Source organism: Pan paniscus, chromosome 14, assembly GCF_029289425.2.
Source record: "Pan paniscus chromosome 14, NHGRI_mPanPan1-v2.0_pri, whole genome shotgun sequence".
Classification (NCBI taxonomy): domain Eukaryota; kingdom Metazoa; phylum Chordata; class Mammalia; order Primates; family Hominidae; genus Pan; species Pan paniscus.
In genome coordinates this window covers 31,715,473-31,732,377 of record NC_073263.2, presented here as the reverse complement: position 1 = coordinate 31,732,377, position 16,905 = coordinate 31,715,473, and the positions used below count along the sequence as shown (strand labels likewise).

Sequence of the window (16,905 nt, the reverse complement as noted above, 5' to 3'; positions counted from 1 at the left end):
CATAAAGTACACCAATTGGTCCAGTTTGACAATATAAATCAGGTAAAAAGCTCTTTAGTTCACAGATTTACACTGAGCCAGGGAATCTATTTTCTGTCTCAAAAGCATGTAAAGTTCTACACAGACACTGAGAAGGAAGATCTAAGCTAATTTTTCAGGGACGTCTTACACAATTAAATCTACAGTTCTTCAGTAGTTGCTGAAAGAAGAATGAGAAGGCTTTAACCTGGGCTTCCAATCTAGAATTGTCTAAAACAGAAGTTTTCAAACTTTCTTTATATTTCATTCAGCAGCATATCTATCTTTTTTTCCAACAAAAGTTTATATAGAGCTCTGTGGTGGTGAATTTTATGTGTCAACTTGGCTGGGCCTCAGTGCCCAGATATTTGACTGACATTATTCTGGATGTTTGTGGATGAGATTAACATTTAAATCAGTGGACTTTAAGGAAAGCAGTTTTCCCTCCCTCATGTGGGTGGGCCTCATTTGACCAGCTGCAGGACTGACCAGAACAAAAGATTGGACTCCCCTGAGCAAGAGAGAATTCAACAGCCTTTAGACTTCATCTGCAACACTGGTTCTTCCTGGTTCTACAGCAGACTGTGTTTGGATTCAAACTGGAAACTTGGCTCTTCTGAATCTCTAGCCTGCCGGCCTTCAGACAAGAATGGCAGCACTGGCTCTCCTGCATCTCCAGCTTGCTGGCCCCCCATGAAGATTTTGGACCTGCCAGTCTCCATAACTACATGAGCCAATTCCTTACAATAAATCTCTTTCTCTCTATATACATCTTATTGTTTCTGTTTCTCTCTGGAGAACTCTAATACAAACTGCAATATATAGATACATAAAGCCTGAGCCACTCTGGTTAAAGCTGGGGTAAAAGGCCTGAAGCCCACCCATCTGGGGAGAAAACACTCCTTCACTCGCCAAGCAGCTGAGTCATCTCTGCAGTCCATGGTTTGAAAACACTAGTTTATGAAAAGCACTTGAAGTCATTTCCCCATCTTATGTTTATTATTCTAATTTACTATATTTATACCTGTCTATGGACCTGAAGGTCTTAGAAAATAAGCTTCCACAGATAACAAGCCACCGTTTTTAGGACAGGTAATAGTTTAGTAACCAGGAATTGCAGACACTACATAAATGTTAACTGATAGTAATGACAGTGTTCATAATTTTGTGTCTCCCACAAAATTCATATGTTTAAGTCCTAACTCCCAGTACCTCAGAATGTGACCTTATTTGGAAATGAGGTCACTGCAGATGTAATTAGCTAAATTAAGGAGAGGTTGTGGGCCCCTAATCCAATATGACTGGTGTCCTTATAAGAAGGGCACTTTTGTAGACAGACAAACACACGTGGATAATGCCATATGAAGATAAAGGCAGACATCAGGGTGATGCTTCTACAAGCCAAGGGATGCCAAAGAGTGCCAGCAAACTACCAGAAGCCAGGTGAGAGGCTTGGAGCAGATTCTCTCTCATAGACTTGAGTAGGACACAACCCTGCTGACACCTTGATCTTGGACCTCTAGCCTCCAGAAGTGTGAGAGAATAAATTTTTGGTGTTTAGGCCACCCATTTTGTGACACTTTGTTACAGCAGCCCTAGCAAACCAATATAATCATGAAACCAGGCAAGCACCAAGGACGAAAGCCATGTCATGGTCTATTTTCATGAAGCCTTTAAGTAAGGGCCAATACTTTCAGCTTTCCAAATGAGATTGATTCTACTCGTCATCTAACTTTGCTCTCATGCACAATTTGCAATCTAGAATCTGTTTTAACTTCAAACCCACAATGCAGGATCATTTTCAGGACTCTTGGAGCCCCAGGGCAGTGTAGTCCTTGCTATTCTTGGTGGCCATGTCTCTTAAAATGACAGTGTTTACATGCTCTACCACTGAAAGGCTCAAAAATATTCCTGGAGGAAGAAGACCAGGGAGGGGAAAGGGCTTCTGGGATAGAAGGCTCAGCTGGTTATAAAAGTGGAATGTTTGTAGAAGAAAAAGGCCCAGCTGCCACAGAACTGAAACTGAATGGAAATCACCTATCAAGACGAGTCTGTGGGTAGCAGGTGAGGGGTAAGGGGAAGAAGCTGTGAAAAGGACAAAGCTCCCTCCCTGTGTCTGTCCCTCAAAGCATATAAGCAGAGGGCTGCCTGTCAGATACAGTTGCCATCTCTTCCACTCAGTTCTTCCTCATTTTTACTTTTGTTAGATTTTGACCAGATAATCAAGATCTTGTGAAACACATGGGATTTTACATTATAAAGCGGGAAAAAAATAGCTATCTAAAAGGGAAAGGAAGCCTTGGAGTTAAATGAGAAAGATGTCCAGCCATTCTGACTACTCAGGAAAGTAGCGTGGAGCTGGCCTACGGATTTACAAATCCTATTAGATCTCCTTCTCTAGCAAGGATGAGGGTGAGGGACAGCAGTTCCCCCAACTGGGCCATCTTCATAGAGAAACTAGACCAGGAAAGAAAGAACAGGTCTCAGCTGCAAATTAAACAGAAGCAGTTATAATTTTAAACACTGTCCTTTGAGAGAGTTTGGTGGCAACAATTAAGAGAGAACAGAAAGACTTTAAGAGAAAGCAACTTGAGAAGATGTCTGGCTAGCTTGGGGAACTAAGGCTAAATTTCTGAAAAGCTGATTTGGCTCTCAGAAGCCTAAAATAAAAGAAACCAGTGTTGCCAATACCAATTGCAGCTGCCCCTCCCAGGCAGCTGGGATCAGGAGCACTAAGCAGGCCTGGCATGATTCTCACTGCTCATGTCAGAAAGCGAATGCATAGCTGTATTCTGCACAGGCCACGTGTGCCACTGCCAATGGTCCTGGGCCCTGTCTGCGGTGATGGAGAACAAGTGAGTGGTGTGATCACAAGGGCACGTGCTGCTCAGACAAGGGTGCTACTGAACAAGTCAGGACATGTCATAAAATGAGGAAATAGAACTTGGACAAAGCTGCCTTCTTGGTTGGTCAGATCAGAAATATGACTTTTAATGGAAAACACTTGTGTAAGGTAAGCTTCAGATTCTGATGGAATCAGCTTAGTAGCTTTTAATAATGTTCTTGTACAGAGATGCATGAAAGAAAAGGGGTGATTTCAAATTCACAAACCATATCCAGAAGAAAAGATAAATTAGGAGAAACATCTTCCTTTGAACTAGGCAAGATAAGCAAAAGCTTATTAGGAAGAAGTGCCCCACGATGTCAACAAGGGCCGTGGAGGAAGAAACACTGAAAGTGAAGCCCAGCAGACAAGGATTTCCAAAAGAAGGAGCTTGAGAGAGGTGGACTGTTCACCACCAGGGTAGTTCACCAGAAGGGGTGGAAATTTCTTCTTGGAGGCTATTAAAGAATGAACCCCCATCTATTTACAGTGGTTCGAACTATATCTCAATTAAAATACAGAACTATGACTAAGTGAATTATTGAGGCAATACATACAATTGAGACAAGTTCTCTTTCAGCTACTCCAAACAACTAACCACTTTCCACAACACAGGCATATGTGGAAAAGGGAAAGCAGAATAAATGTTTAATAATTTTTAGATACCCTAGAAGACTGTGGAATCTGTGTATGCGTTATCTTAGAAGTTTCTACAAATAATAAGGAAACACCACATAAAACGTGTTTATTATTTTGCATAAAACCAATGACATTTGGAAAATTCTATAAATTTGGGCAATCAGATTTACCCTTCTGAAATTCAATGTCCTTATCTAAAAATAAGAATGAACATGTGCCCAGCTTACCTAACATAATGTATATGAAATGCATTGTATAGCACGGTGTATGTTCTTTGAATGTGAAGATATCTAAAAATAATAAACTAACATTTGCTGAGAGCTTTGAAAGAGGAAGGTGAATACTCAACAGCAAGCCCTTGGTGCATGCAAAGCACTGCAGGAAATGACAAGGAAAGGAGCCTGTGGACTCCTAGTGAAAACTCCCTCTTGTGGTCAAATGACAGAGCAGGAAATATCTAGGAGAGGAGAACTAGAGAAAAAGATGGCGGCTGCCAAGGGGAGACAGCTGCCCTTTCTATCTGGAGAATCCTCAGGGATCCAGACAGCTGAGCAGGCCAGGCTCTGCAGAGAATGGGAAGGAAGCACCCCCATGGGTCTCACCACAATGTCAGGAGGGCCTGTGAAGCTTCCATGGATTCACATGGAAAGGTTCTCACACTTGGCCATATTATGAGCTGGCTGAGCAATACATGTAAAGTCAGAAATCTAGTAGCTTGAAGAAGGCAGTTTTCCAGCTTCATTGTATACACTGTTGTCATGTGCAACATACTAATATGTGTCTGAGGTGTAAGTGTCTGTGGTATTCAGCCATTACTCAAAGTGCAGGAAGGGCCTGGGAGCAGTTGTGTGGGACACACAGTTGAAACCCCTTACAGGGAACTGAGCTGGGAGGGATGGACAACCTGCATGAACACTGCCCTTATTTTATCAATTATGAAAAAAAACAAGGTTTTAAGTAAAAAATGTACCACGGATGAGACTGTGAAGTGTCAGAAATAACAGGTCTCACCCCTCTCTGACTAGACCATATATTATCTCAGGTCAATTGAATCCGAAGGCAACTGGACTGTGGGGGTATAAAGTGACTGAAGACTTCTTGTGTGGCACTTGAAACCCACATTTATTGCTATTGAATTACTTCACTTTTGTCCTCTGACCCTCTCAAGGAGATCTGAAGAGGGTCATTTTCTCACAGGTTAATAGGACTCTATGTGCAGGTCGCTTACTCTAGTTATCCTTCCCCCTGAGGAGAACAGCCTCTGGCTTCTTTTGAAGCTTATTAAAAAGGTCCCTTCATGGGTTTCCCATATAAGTCCAGTCATTTCCTTGATTTCTCCCTAAGACTTAGACTCTCAGGAATATTTATTTGTTCTGTTCCCTCAGAAAAAAAAGAAAAAACAAAAAACAAAAAACAGCATCCATTGCTTTGGGCTTGGTAAGAATGTAACTTATAATAAACAGGACGTACTATAAATAGCACTAGCATTCCAACCACATCTGACAGAATTCCCTCCTAACACGCCTGGCACCATGGTCTGGGGGTTTGGGCGTCACTGGATTGGGCTGTCAAGGTGATTCCAGAGGTAGGAGCCTCCCACTCAGACTTATAGCGAAACAGCATTAGAGACTTTACCAGAAGGAGAACACTGCATGCCATTCAAAAAACTTGGTACTTCAAAGGCCTCAGTATATATAATCACCAATTAGACTTCTATTGAATAAAGTGAACTTTCCTTCTACTTCAATTTAACTGAAAACTTTTTCCCTGCAGACGCCTCCTCTCTCTAACCACATGTCTTGTCATCTAGCCCTCGCAACAGTCCTGAGGTAGGCAGTCTCATTCCAATTTCACCAAAATTTTACCAAGGGAAAAGGATAGGCTTGAGGGTTAAATAATTTGTCCGGATCATGCAGGTAGTAAAATGGCAAAGGAATGTAGGAAATGAAGTTCAGGCTTTTAGAGGATTGTTTTCTTCCCATTCTCGTGTCCTGCTTCCTCCATGTCTGTTAGATGGTGGCCGTCTTTGTCCAGATAGTCATGAGGCCTTGGAGAGGGGTTTTTCGCTCAGCCACCTGTGCTCTGGGGAAATACACGTCTCCTGGTCATGCCACCCCCTCCAATGCTGTCCACAGCAAACTGACAGGCTCTCCTTTATGTTTTCAGTAGCTCTAGCCCTTGTCTCACAGCTTTTCTTTATTCTCAGTCTCTGCCCTCATCCCGGGTGACTCAATATTAGCATGGATGACCCTTACAGTCTTAGTCTCTCTTTCCCTCAGCTTCCCCCAGCCCCTAAATCATCGTGTTCATTATTCTTTGGAAACCCACTCTTTGTTCCTCCACAGGTCTTCCCCTTGCCCTGAACTGGAAAGCCCTTTTTGATCCAGGCTTATTTTTTCCCATTTCTCTCTGCTTTCCTGCTTCCAGGGAATGTACTCTTCACTCATATTGTGGTTGCTAGGTCTCAAAAGTTACACCCTAAGTGTGGACTGGAAGGAAGAAGGATCCACGGCTGGAAGGCTGCTGATGACAGCAGAAAGAGGCTACAGGGGTGGGTGACATTGGCAGCCAGAAGGTGGAAGGCTGTGGTTAGAGAGCACAACGGCTTGAAATCATGGTTTTGAAGGTAACAGACCTTCAGGAAACCTTCACATTCAGCACTGTTCTTATGCTAGTGGTGTCAGGAAGGAGGAAGGGAGTGGCTGTGTCCAAATGCAAATTAAAGAATGGGAAAGGGCAGTAGTTTCTAAAAGCTATTACTAGATAGCAAGAGGTAATCAACAGAGGGACCCAAGCTGGCTGCCCACGTAAGAGAGGACCATGACCACAATAACCAGGAGGTGCGGGGCTCCACGGGGACACTCAGAGCCTCAGGAGGCCACCAGATTATGTGCAGCCATGTGGGGTGGAAGTTTGGGTTATTTATTTGAATATTGATGGGAAAGGTGCTCTCAGAAGGTGAGAGAATGTGAGTAAACCAGGCTATGCGTAATGCATCATTCATTCAGTCAGCATGACTATTTGTTATCCTTCTCCAGGCTTTTTAAAAATTATACCATAATCAGATTATAGAGCCTAAATTGACATTTTTTTGTCATCTTATTCGCCAGCTTAAAATTTCATCAGTCCAAATGCCTCAACAAGTACTTAAGATTAGCTGAAAATCTACCTCTTCAGTCTTATTTCAATTTCCTTTCATCATTGGGTTTGTAAACTATTTTCTCTTTTTTCCCCCCAAACCAATGACTTTTGTTCTTCCTCATTCCACACATCCCACGTGTCTACTAATTTTGCTTTCCAAATTGCAGTTAGGTTATGTCACTTTTGATTTTTAAATTAAAGACACGCATAACTGTCAACTGGAGCTCCAGATCAACATGAGATAACTAAGCTTACTAAACTATAATAAGATAATTTCACTCAAAGAAAACAAATTTTAGGTTCTCATTGGATTGTGCATTGGGAAGGTGATAAATATGATTTGGGGCAGCTTTCTGAAGCACTATACTAAAACTAGTTTAGGATATTCACGACCTGCATTCTTGTCCCCATGGGGGTCTGTGGGCCTCAGATTGGGTATCAGACTCCGAATGAACTCTTTTTTGGCCAGACCCATCTCATTTCCTGGTTCTACCTCTGTGCCTTTGCTCATGTCTCTGCCTTTACCTTTCTGAACTCTACCTTCCCTTCGAGAGGAAGTTCAAGTTCCACCTTCTCTCAGGAGTTATTTGTTGCCTTCCCCAGTCCATAGTAATCTCTTACCCATGAATCATGTATTGTATATTTTTGTGCCATTAGTTTGCACAACACAGGCTTTGGGTTGTTAGCGACCTTACGTGCTTATGTATTTGCTTCTAAGTTGGATTTTAAACCCCTTGAATATGGGAAAAATAATTTTTAAAAATTTGTTTTTTCCTGCCCATACCCAGTACCTCATTTGGTAAATATTTGTTAATTGTAAACTACCATTCTATTTTTTTTTCAGGAGTCACAACAAAGGATCGAAATTAATTTTGGTCAAATAATATTCTCACCTACCTAGCCAGCAAGTCAATAAGTTCAAGTTTTGACATCCCATCAGGAAGCAGTCGAGGAATAGCAGCAACACAGGTCCTGAAAAGATCTATTTTTGGCTTTCTCTCACCCCTAGAATTAGAAGACAAAATTTTAAAATGGGTCAAAAAGCTGTGAAAATAAAAACAAAATGAATTAAGTGCATGAATAAAGACTAGAATCCATGCCTTCTGAGTCACAGCCTGGTGTTAGCTCCATATTACTCTCAAATGTTTATGCCCTTTGTAGCTTGACCAGTTCTAATAAAACTTTAAGTAATTTAAATGTAAGACAGAGGTATATATCTGAAAAGAAAAATGCTGATATCAATAGTATTTTACCTTGAGTTTGCCCTTTAGTTGGGTCTAGTCCAGTTGCATTTAAAATACCAGAATCACAGAAATGGCTAAGTACATCCACATGAAGAAATGTATTTCATTCAGCATTTAAAAATGTATTTCATTCAGCATTTAAAAATGGAGTTTATATATATACATATATATGGAATGGTGCCTTTTTTAATTGTGATATCTAGCAGCTTCTCTCCCTGATGAGTTATGCTTATCCCCTAGAGCCCTTTGTCCTGTTTTTAAAAATTTAAGTGCTTCCAAAATAAATCTTTTGAAATAAGTAAAATTCTGAAATGTATATAGTTGTGCACCCATTTCTGACTTTTAAAGTGATACTGATGGGCCTCACCTCTATGGAGATTTCCTTCTCTATTTTTAATTAATTTCTTGAGAATATGAATGTTTAATGATAATTAATGCCTTCTGCATTCTGTTGGAAAATGTGAAGGAGAAATATATATTTTGTGTTATTTCAATTTTTAGTTGTTTTAATAGGTAACTGTTAGATTTTTAACCACTTATTTTATCTGTAACCTTTATGGAATAAACTACCCACCAAAATCTTTCAAATGACCCAAGTGATAATATATAACAGCATATCTAAAGTCTGATGACTTAGTCTTCTGAGCATAAATATAGAATCAGTACCAAATTAATGTGATCCAAGGACACAAGCACAATAATGAAAATGCAAAATAGCATAAAAATAATTCCTTTTTGGAACAGTAACTGTAGTCAGAATAGAAATGCAACTAGCAGAATCAATCCTCTGTGTAATCTAAAGATCATAATCAAACAGCAATTTTGCTGTGTGACATTACCTTTTATTGTGCTTCTACAAGTTTGTTAAGAATTAATACAAAATTGTTTATATGAAAAATAAAGCACATAATATGTTGTCTTCCAAAATAATCTGCTTTTGTGGGCAGTCATAAGATTATTTTCTTAATAATCTTATGACTTTTGTCATCCATAGAGCTTTTGCACGAGCTGTTGAGGACCCTGGAGAAGAGGAAGCAGTTGCACAGGGCTTTCCAATCAGCCAAGGAAAGAAATGTTTTCAGATATCCTCAATAGCTGTACAGTGTTAGAGCCTAGAGATCTCTTCTAATTGTTCATTTGTAACACAGTGAGTAGTTTAAACAGTTCTACTAGTTTGCTCACCAGATGTCTTTAACAGCTGGGATTATTTTTATATCTGTCGGAAAATGGATGACCTTGCCTGGCCTGAAGTGTAAGGGCGAACTCTGCCAGACTTCCAAGATGATAAAACAAGCCTAGATTAGAAACTAATTGCTGCATGATTTCCTCTTACTACTGCAGTCTTTGCTGTCTGGCCTTTTATGGGAAGCATATAAATCCCCAAAATTATATAATTAAGAAAATATATTAACAGATGTTAAAATTATTATTTATTATTCTTTACTTGTTATTTTCTTTCTTCCTTTCTTTCTTTTTTTGTACTAGCATGAAACACAAAAGGGATATGGAATAAAGACTGAGCAACACAGAATGTTCAATGTTCAAGTTCTTACCCTGTGTAGGGCCTGGGAAAGTGGTGGCCCAGCTTCAAATATCAACTCCAATGACTGTTCCATTAGTGTTGTGTGGGCCTCCACCCTCTTCTCCTAAATGCTTATATGATTCCCTAACATTTCTCTTCTTCCTTCTTTTTTTTTTTTAAGAAATGACGCAATGAGTTATTTAGGAATCTGCCTTGAATTCTAGCACGAAAAATATTTCTAGCCCTATCTGGAGGTCTTAAGATGTTTGAATAGGAAAAAGTAAAGAAGAACCTTAGAAAAAGTTTGAAACATTGATTAAAACATAAATAAAATGTTTACATTTAAACATGTACCTTTTTATGATTTTGAATATATTGTTTTTGTCCTGAACCTATCTTATGATGCCTATTGATTATGAATATGGTTGTCCTTTAAAGCTCTTTTTTTTTTGAGGAAACAGCTATATGCATTTCTTTTTGTTTGTTTTTGGAACAGTTTCACTGTCGCCCAGGCTGGAATGCAGTGGTGCAATCTTGGCTCACTGCAATCTCCGCCTCCTGGGTTCAAGCAATTCTCCTGCCTCAGCCTCCCGAGTAGCTGGGATTACAGGTGCATGCCACCATGCCCGGCTGATTTTTGTATTATTAGTAAAGATGGGGTTTCGCCATGTTGGCCAGGCTGGTCTTGAACTCTTGACCTCAAGTGGTCTGACCGCCTTGGCCTCCCAAAGTGCTGGGATTACAGGTGTGAGCCACCGTGCCTGGTGTAATGCATTTTTTATATCTTCTACATTATAAATTGAAAATGGCTTTAATATATGCAAGAAGTATGGAAAAATGAGGTTGAAAGTTTATTGATAATCTGGCAATTTGTGAGGTAAGAACTAGAACTGTAGATAATATTTTTAATGTTATTAATCTTGGTCAATATAAATTCTGCTATTATTTCGGTTGAAAAGTCTAAAGCAACATCATCTCATACTATTTAAATCGAGTAATTGGCGAGCTGCAGGATAATATGCATTGTATTATCCCACTTTTGTGGGAAAAAGGAGGTATGTATACACATACATTTGTATTGACATAAGGAAAGGTCTGGAAGGAATCACATTGATCCAAGAAACGGCTGCAGATTTCATGTGAGGCTCTGAGGAGGCTTTCATTTTAACTTTAGATTCTGCTAAATACATATTTTAAATAATTCTGCATTTTTGCCTTTGCTTTAATCATGAGCACATGTTACTATCACAAAAAAAAATGCACACCACAATATGAATCTCTCTATATAGGTAACAATCTTCAGATTAATTCTTATATTTGCAGTTGAAAATGATGGATGACAGAAGAAGTTTACCTAATTATATTTTTGGAAATTATGCCACAGCTATCAAATGTAATTTAATTCATGGCCCAACAACACAGTCCAAACTTTCTTAAAATACAGAATTATAACTTAATCCTAGTTCCTGCCATAGTTAAACAAAAACAGCAAATGCAAGTTCTAATTGTCAATCTAGATCTTCAGATTTTGAATAAGAATACTTGATTTGAATACATTTGAAGCTACGCATGCTTTCTTAAAATGCTTTCTGTAATGCAGTCTGTGATACAATCACACAGAAACTATGAAGTAGGAACTGTCACGAGATGTATAAAGATGGAATGTCTGTAAATTTGGGATGTCACTATGTCACATGAGTTGTGATGGTGCCTGGGAACAAAATGCCATTTCTGAAAAACATGGACTAGTGGGTCATGGGCCTCATTTTCTAACTTACTGACCTAGTGATACTTGAGATATAAATAAAATAGATCAATCACAGATATGACCTTATTTTTATAGTTAATCAAATACTGTGAAGGTTTTTTTTTTTAACTATCTTTACTACTTTTTAGAACCCTAAGAAGATGAAAACGAAATACAGAATAAATGAGAATACTCTCTACTTGTGTTTTCTGGTTAATCTTTCATTGATAACTTAGTCTTTACTGTACTCACGTGATCATGTCTTCCGGTTCTTTGTTTAACATCTGTACATTAGTCAGCATCATACACCTTCCTACTTCTTTATCAAGGTGCCTTAAAATGTTGTCTACAGCTTTTCGTACTTGAGAGTAATATAAGGACATGCCTGAAAAACATGCATCATAGTTATACCTTCAACTGAATCTATCAAAGGATATCCTGATTTATTCATCCTCTATAATATTTTTTACTGAAGACCTTATGAGTCAATGACTTCCTTGAGCAAAAGGGCTGTCTGATTCAATCTCATCTGCACAGCTTTTAGCATAGTGCCTTGCACTTAGTAGGTGTTCACCAGATAATCATTTTAATTCAATTTATAGGAATTCTAATACTCAATTGGAAGTATTTTCCAGAAGAGTTAAAATACTAAGAAAATACAAAATTCAAATTAAAGCAATTTGAATTTTAAAGTTTCTAGTTAGCATAAGAAAATTCACCATCATTAGTGATTATGTAAATAAAGAATAATTCTCATTGGGGGTTAGGACTTTAATAACTCCATATGACCCTCTGAAATATATATGTGAATTTTTTTAGTAAAATAAAATAACTTCACATTATAAATTTAAAAATGAAGAAAAACATATTTTAGCTATATTATTTTTATTGTTCTCATTAACTACAGTGTCGATGTCCTACACTGGAAGACGAATGTGTATACGAATTATACAAATGAAAAGTAAATACCTTTGTATTTAAAATTTGTACCTTAGTGAAATAATTATTCATGATTATTTCTCATACATTACATCTGTTTTGTTTTTTTTTTTTGAGATGGAGCTTCACTCTTGTTGCCCAGGCTGGAGTGGAATGGCGTGATCTTGGCTGACTGCAACCTCCATCTCCTGGGTTCAAGCGATTCTCCTGCCTTAGCCTCCCAAGTTGCTGGGATTACAGGCATACACCACCATGCCCAGCTAATTTTGTATTTTTAGTAGAGACAGTGTTTCTCCATGTTGGTCAGGTTGGTCTTGAACTCCCAACCTCAGGTGGAGTTTCGGCCTCCCAAAATGCTGGGATTACAGGCATGAGCCACTGCGCCCAACCTATTACACCTTTTAAATGTCATTTAAACATTGCATAACTAAAGAGAAATATTTCAAAGCAAAAAATTTCCTTGTGTGTTTCTCTCAGGTCTGTAGAATCCAGTAACTATCTTAATAAAGTTTGTAGTAGATGTCTACATTTGGATACTTGGTAAGAAATGAACAAATGCCAAAAACATCTCTTTAGATAAGATAGTTAAATTAGAAAATCATCTCATGTAGTCTAAATCCACAATATAACCTGATGTGTGTTGTGAGATTTGGCATGTTTAAAACATGTTAAACTAATTTAACTAAAGAAAAAAGAAGGAGATGAATGAATGAATTGATAAACAGGATTATTTAGCAAAGCACACAGATGTCTTGGAGACTTACTGAAAAACGTAGTAATCATTATTAGAGGCTTTAAAAAGACCATAGATAAAAGTCTAACATTTAAATGCCAAAATATTTACCAGGAAGTTCTAAAAAGTTTAAAGAGCAGTAAAACAAAACACAGCATGAATCAATCAAAACAATTAATGTTGGAATGTCTTATCATCTACTTCTATAAAGATTTTTAAAAACTGCATCTCACTAAAGATAAATATCTACTGGTCATTTTAAGGGCAATAAGGCTTAGTTCTTATGCACTTCTGAAACTCACCTATCATTTTGGCTTCCTCTTCAGTTAGCGTTTTACTCAAATATGTTTTCTTTACTCTTAACGTGTTTCCTGAAGGAAGAACGGCTCCTGTAACCGGCATGGGAGGTTCCCCGTCTTTCTGCTGCAAGCTATCAGCTATGACCAAGAATGCCCGTAAACCAATGTTCATTCTCTGTAAGAGACAATATTGTCATGACAAAAGGAAAGGCCCAATTATTGTAGTGGAATACATCCATAAGTCTTTCAGATAGTTAAGACTGAATTGCATGTAGATGAGTATGAGAAAATAATTTAAAAGCCACAAGACTGTAGAGCAATCTTGTGAAAATTAAATTTCTGTCACTGTTTTTTCTTGTTGCATTATAAGAAAACAACAGGGGAGATTTCACCGACTGTGGAGGGCATGTTTGAGATGGTCATGTACTATATTCTGTTGAGGGGAATGCTGAGTGTATCTCTAAAAGATATGCCTCATCCTCTGGATGCAATTAAGGTAAACTGAGGTAAACAAGGGCTCATACGTCTCCTGGAAGAAGGGAGGCACCACATGTGTTAGCTCACAAAGACTGAATGGAAACACCCAGGGTTCCAAATGGGAACCATAAAATGAACATCACCTGCTCTCAACTGCAGGTCCTGACTTCTGATTTACAAAGGCCAGCAAGTTTGAGAAGAAATTTTAAAAATTCAATGCCACAGAACCTGTTACTGATGAAAACACATGGGTGTGTAAGAAGAAATGTGATTGTGGGCCAGATTGATCTTCCTTAGGCTCAGGTATGGCACAACTTTGGCCCTGAACGATGGCTTAGTAAGACAGCAGCTCTCCCTAGTGCTCGTCTTCAAAGGTCAGAAGGTACCTAAACATCTGTACTCCATTAAGCAGCCATGCGTGAAACATTTACACCAATATTTTTAAACCTCATGAAGTAGTAAGTTCCCCAAGTATACCACTACCTATGGAAGAAAATAATGACGATTACTAGGACTGATGAAAATAATTTAGTTACAATGTATTGAGTCCCTAAAATATATCCAGAACTGCTCATTAACTTTCATCCTTAACACAGTCATATAAGGAAGGTATTCCCACTTTACAGGGTAAAGTATTCTCATTTTTTCAGGTGAGGAAACTGAGGTATAGTGGGAAGCTTTGCATCTAAATCTGGTTTGCCTGAATCACCTATTTAGTAGAACACGATTACATTTTATAACATAAAGTAACATAGACTTCTATTTATTTTAAAATTATTTATTCAAGCTTTAAGGAGTTATCATAATTCAACCAGGATTTGCTAAATATTTCTCTGGCTCATTTATAAGCAATTCAATGTGTACTTTATGATTTTTTGGCCTTAAATTATATGCTTTCTCCATTTTCTAGAATGAAAGAATATTACTTTAAAAAATAATCCGTGTATCGAAGCCCATTAGTTCCCTCTTTTGATAGTTCTTTTATGAGATATTTCTAGGCTTGTGTGTGTCTCTCAAGACACAGCAATGTTGTGGATAAGAAAATAAAATGGTCAATTCAGCAGATGCAGTACTAATATAATAACTGTGGGATGACATATGTGGTCAAGCCTCAATTATTTGCCAGTGGATTATCCAATTTAGCAATCATCCTTGTCAGTTCTCTAAGTTTTCCTTTTCCTGGGACAACACTAAGGGCAGAAATAAGATGGGATAGTTTGGTACACACATTTTGAAGTTAACTTCAAAAATAATTTATTTTTTTAAAAATTTCATATAGTTCATCACAACTGTCCCTTTTATTTGTCTGGCCTTGGAAAATTACTTAACTTTTCCAAGTCCAGGTATCTGCTTCCTTTCTGTAAAATGAGGATAGTAATACCTATCAATCATATAGGGCTATTGTGAGAATGAAAGAAAATGTCTGAAAAGCTGCTGCTGGCAAAAATCTCTTGTAAGCCAGAATCCCCACTCTATTTTTTTAAAAATCAGGTTTATTGAGATATAAATTACATCTACTAAATGTCTCTCCTTTTAGTTGTACAGTTGTTTGAGTTTAGAGAAACATACATAGTCTGGTAACCATCAACAGAATCAAGATCCAAAATATTTCCACCATGTCCAGAAAGTCCCCTGTGCGTTTTTGCGGTTAGTCTTCTCTCCTAACCCTAGCACCTGACAGACATTGTTGAATTTCCACATTCCACCTTTTCAAGTATGTGATATAAATTGAATCAAATAGCACATAGACTTTATATCTTGCTTTTTTCAGTGAGCACAATGCTTTTGAGATGTTATTGCAAGTATCAGCAGTTTGTTCATTTTTATTGCTAAATAGTACCCATTGTATTGATGATTCACAATTTGTTTAGCCATTCACCGGGGTTTGGACATGAGTTGCTTTTTTATTTTTAGTGACTATGAATGAGGCTGCTATAAATATTTGCACAAACGTTTGTGAGCATGTGTTTTGATTTCTCTAGGAAAAATACCTTGGGATGGAATTGCTGAGTCATATGGTTAAGTATACGTTTAATCTTAAAAGAAATTGCCAAATTTTTCTAAAGTGGTTGTACCTTTTTGTAATCTCACTAGAATAGTATGAGGTTCTAGTTGCTCTTTATCTTCCCCAGTACATCTCGTTTTGATTTTAAATTGAATTTCCTTAATGACTAATGAGGTTGAATGTCTTTTCATGAGATTATTAGCCATTTCTGTCTCTTCTTTGGTGAAGATGCTGATCCTTCTGCCCATTTAAAAAATTGGGTTATTTTCTTATTATTGAAATGTGGGAATTCTCTATATATTCAGATGGAAGTCATTTGCCAGATATGAGTTTTGTAAATATTTTCTCCCAGTCTGTGGCTCTCCACTTTAACTGTTTTTTGAAGTACAGACATTTTTAATTTTGATGATGTTTTGAATTTATCAACTTTTTTCTTGTATAGTTTATGATTTTTATGTCCTAGAAATTTTTTCCCACCTGAAGGTCATGAAAATCTTCTTTTCTTCTGGAAGATTTATAGTATCAGATTTTACTTTTAGATTTATGATCCATTTTGAGTTAATTTTTGTTTATAGTGCAAATTATAGGCTGAGGTTCAGTATTTTGCAGGTGGATATCCAATTGTTCAGCACCATTTATTGGAAACATTATCTTCTATCCATTGAATTAACTTAGAATCATTGTTGAAAATCAATTGACCCTATATGTGTTAGTCTCTTTCTAGATTTCTAGATTCTCTATTCTGTTCAACTGGTTTTTATATTCATCCTTCTGCCAATACTACACTGCCTTGATCACTATACAACTTTATAGTAAGTCCTGAAATCAGGCCATGCTACTCTTCTAATTTTATTCTTCTTTTACAAAATTATGTTGGTTATTCTAGTTCCTTTGATTTTCCATATAAATTTTAGAATCAGTTTGTTGATTTCTACAGAAAAGGTACAGAGATTTTAATTGGGTTTATTATTATTGAGATTACAGTTTAATCTACATAGATCAATTTGGGGACAACTGACCTCTTGTTGTTAACAGCGAGTCATTCAATCTACAGTTATTTCTCTTCACTATTTGGGTCTTCTTTGATGTCTCTCAGGATTTTGTAATTTTCAGTATTAAAATATTGCACATATTTTGTCAGCTTTAGTGCTAAGTATTTTGTTTTTCAGTGTTACTGTAAATTGTTCAATTTCTAATTGTTCATAAATGGAATATATTGATTTTATTTCTCTTGTATCCTACAGACTTCTTAAAATC

The 16,905-nt window shown here is 37.4% G+C and overlaps 1 protein-coding gene across 4 annotated transcripts in view; it reads right to left on the bottom strand.

Moving 5' to 3' along the window:
- FRY (FRY microtubule binding protein) overlaps positions 1-16,905 on the bottom strand; it is a 448,961-nt gene that overhangs the window by 128,021 nt on the left and 304,035 nt on the right. For all 4 annotated transcript variants that reach the window (XM_055096587.2, XM_055096586.2, XM_034936539.3 and 1 more), the window contains 3 exons: positions 13,170-13,341; positions 11,448-11,580; positions 7,580-7,687 (listed from right to left, as the gene is read on the bottom strand). In XM_055096587.2, coding sequence (XP_054952562.1) covers positions 7,580-7,687; positions 11,448-11,580; positions 13,170-13,341 — 413 coding nt within the window. The remainder of the gene's footprint in view (positions 1-7,579; positions 7,688-11,447; positions 11,581-13,169; positions 13,342-16,905) is intronic.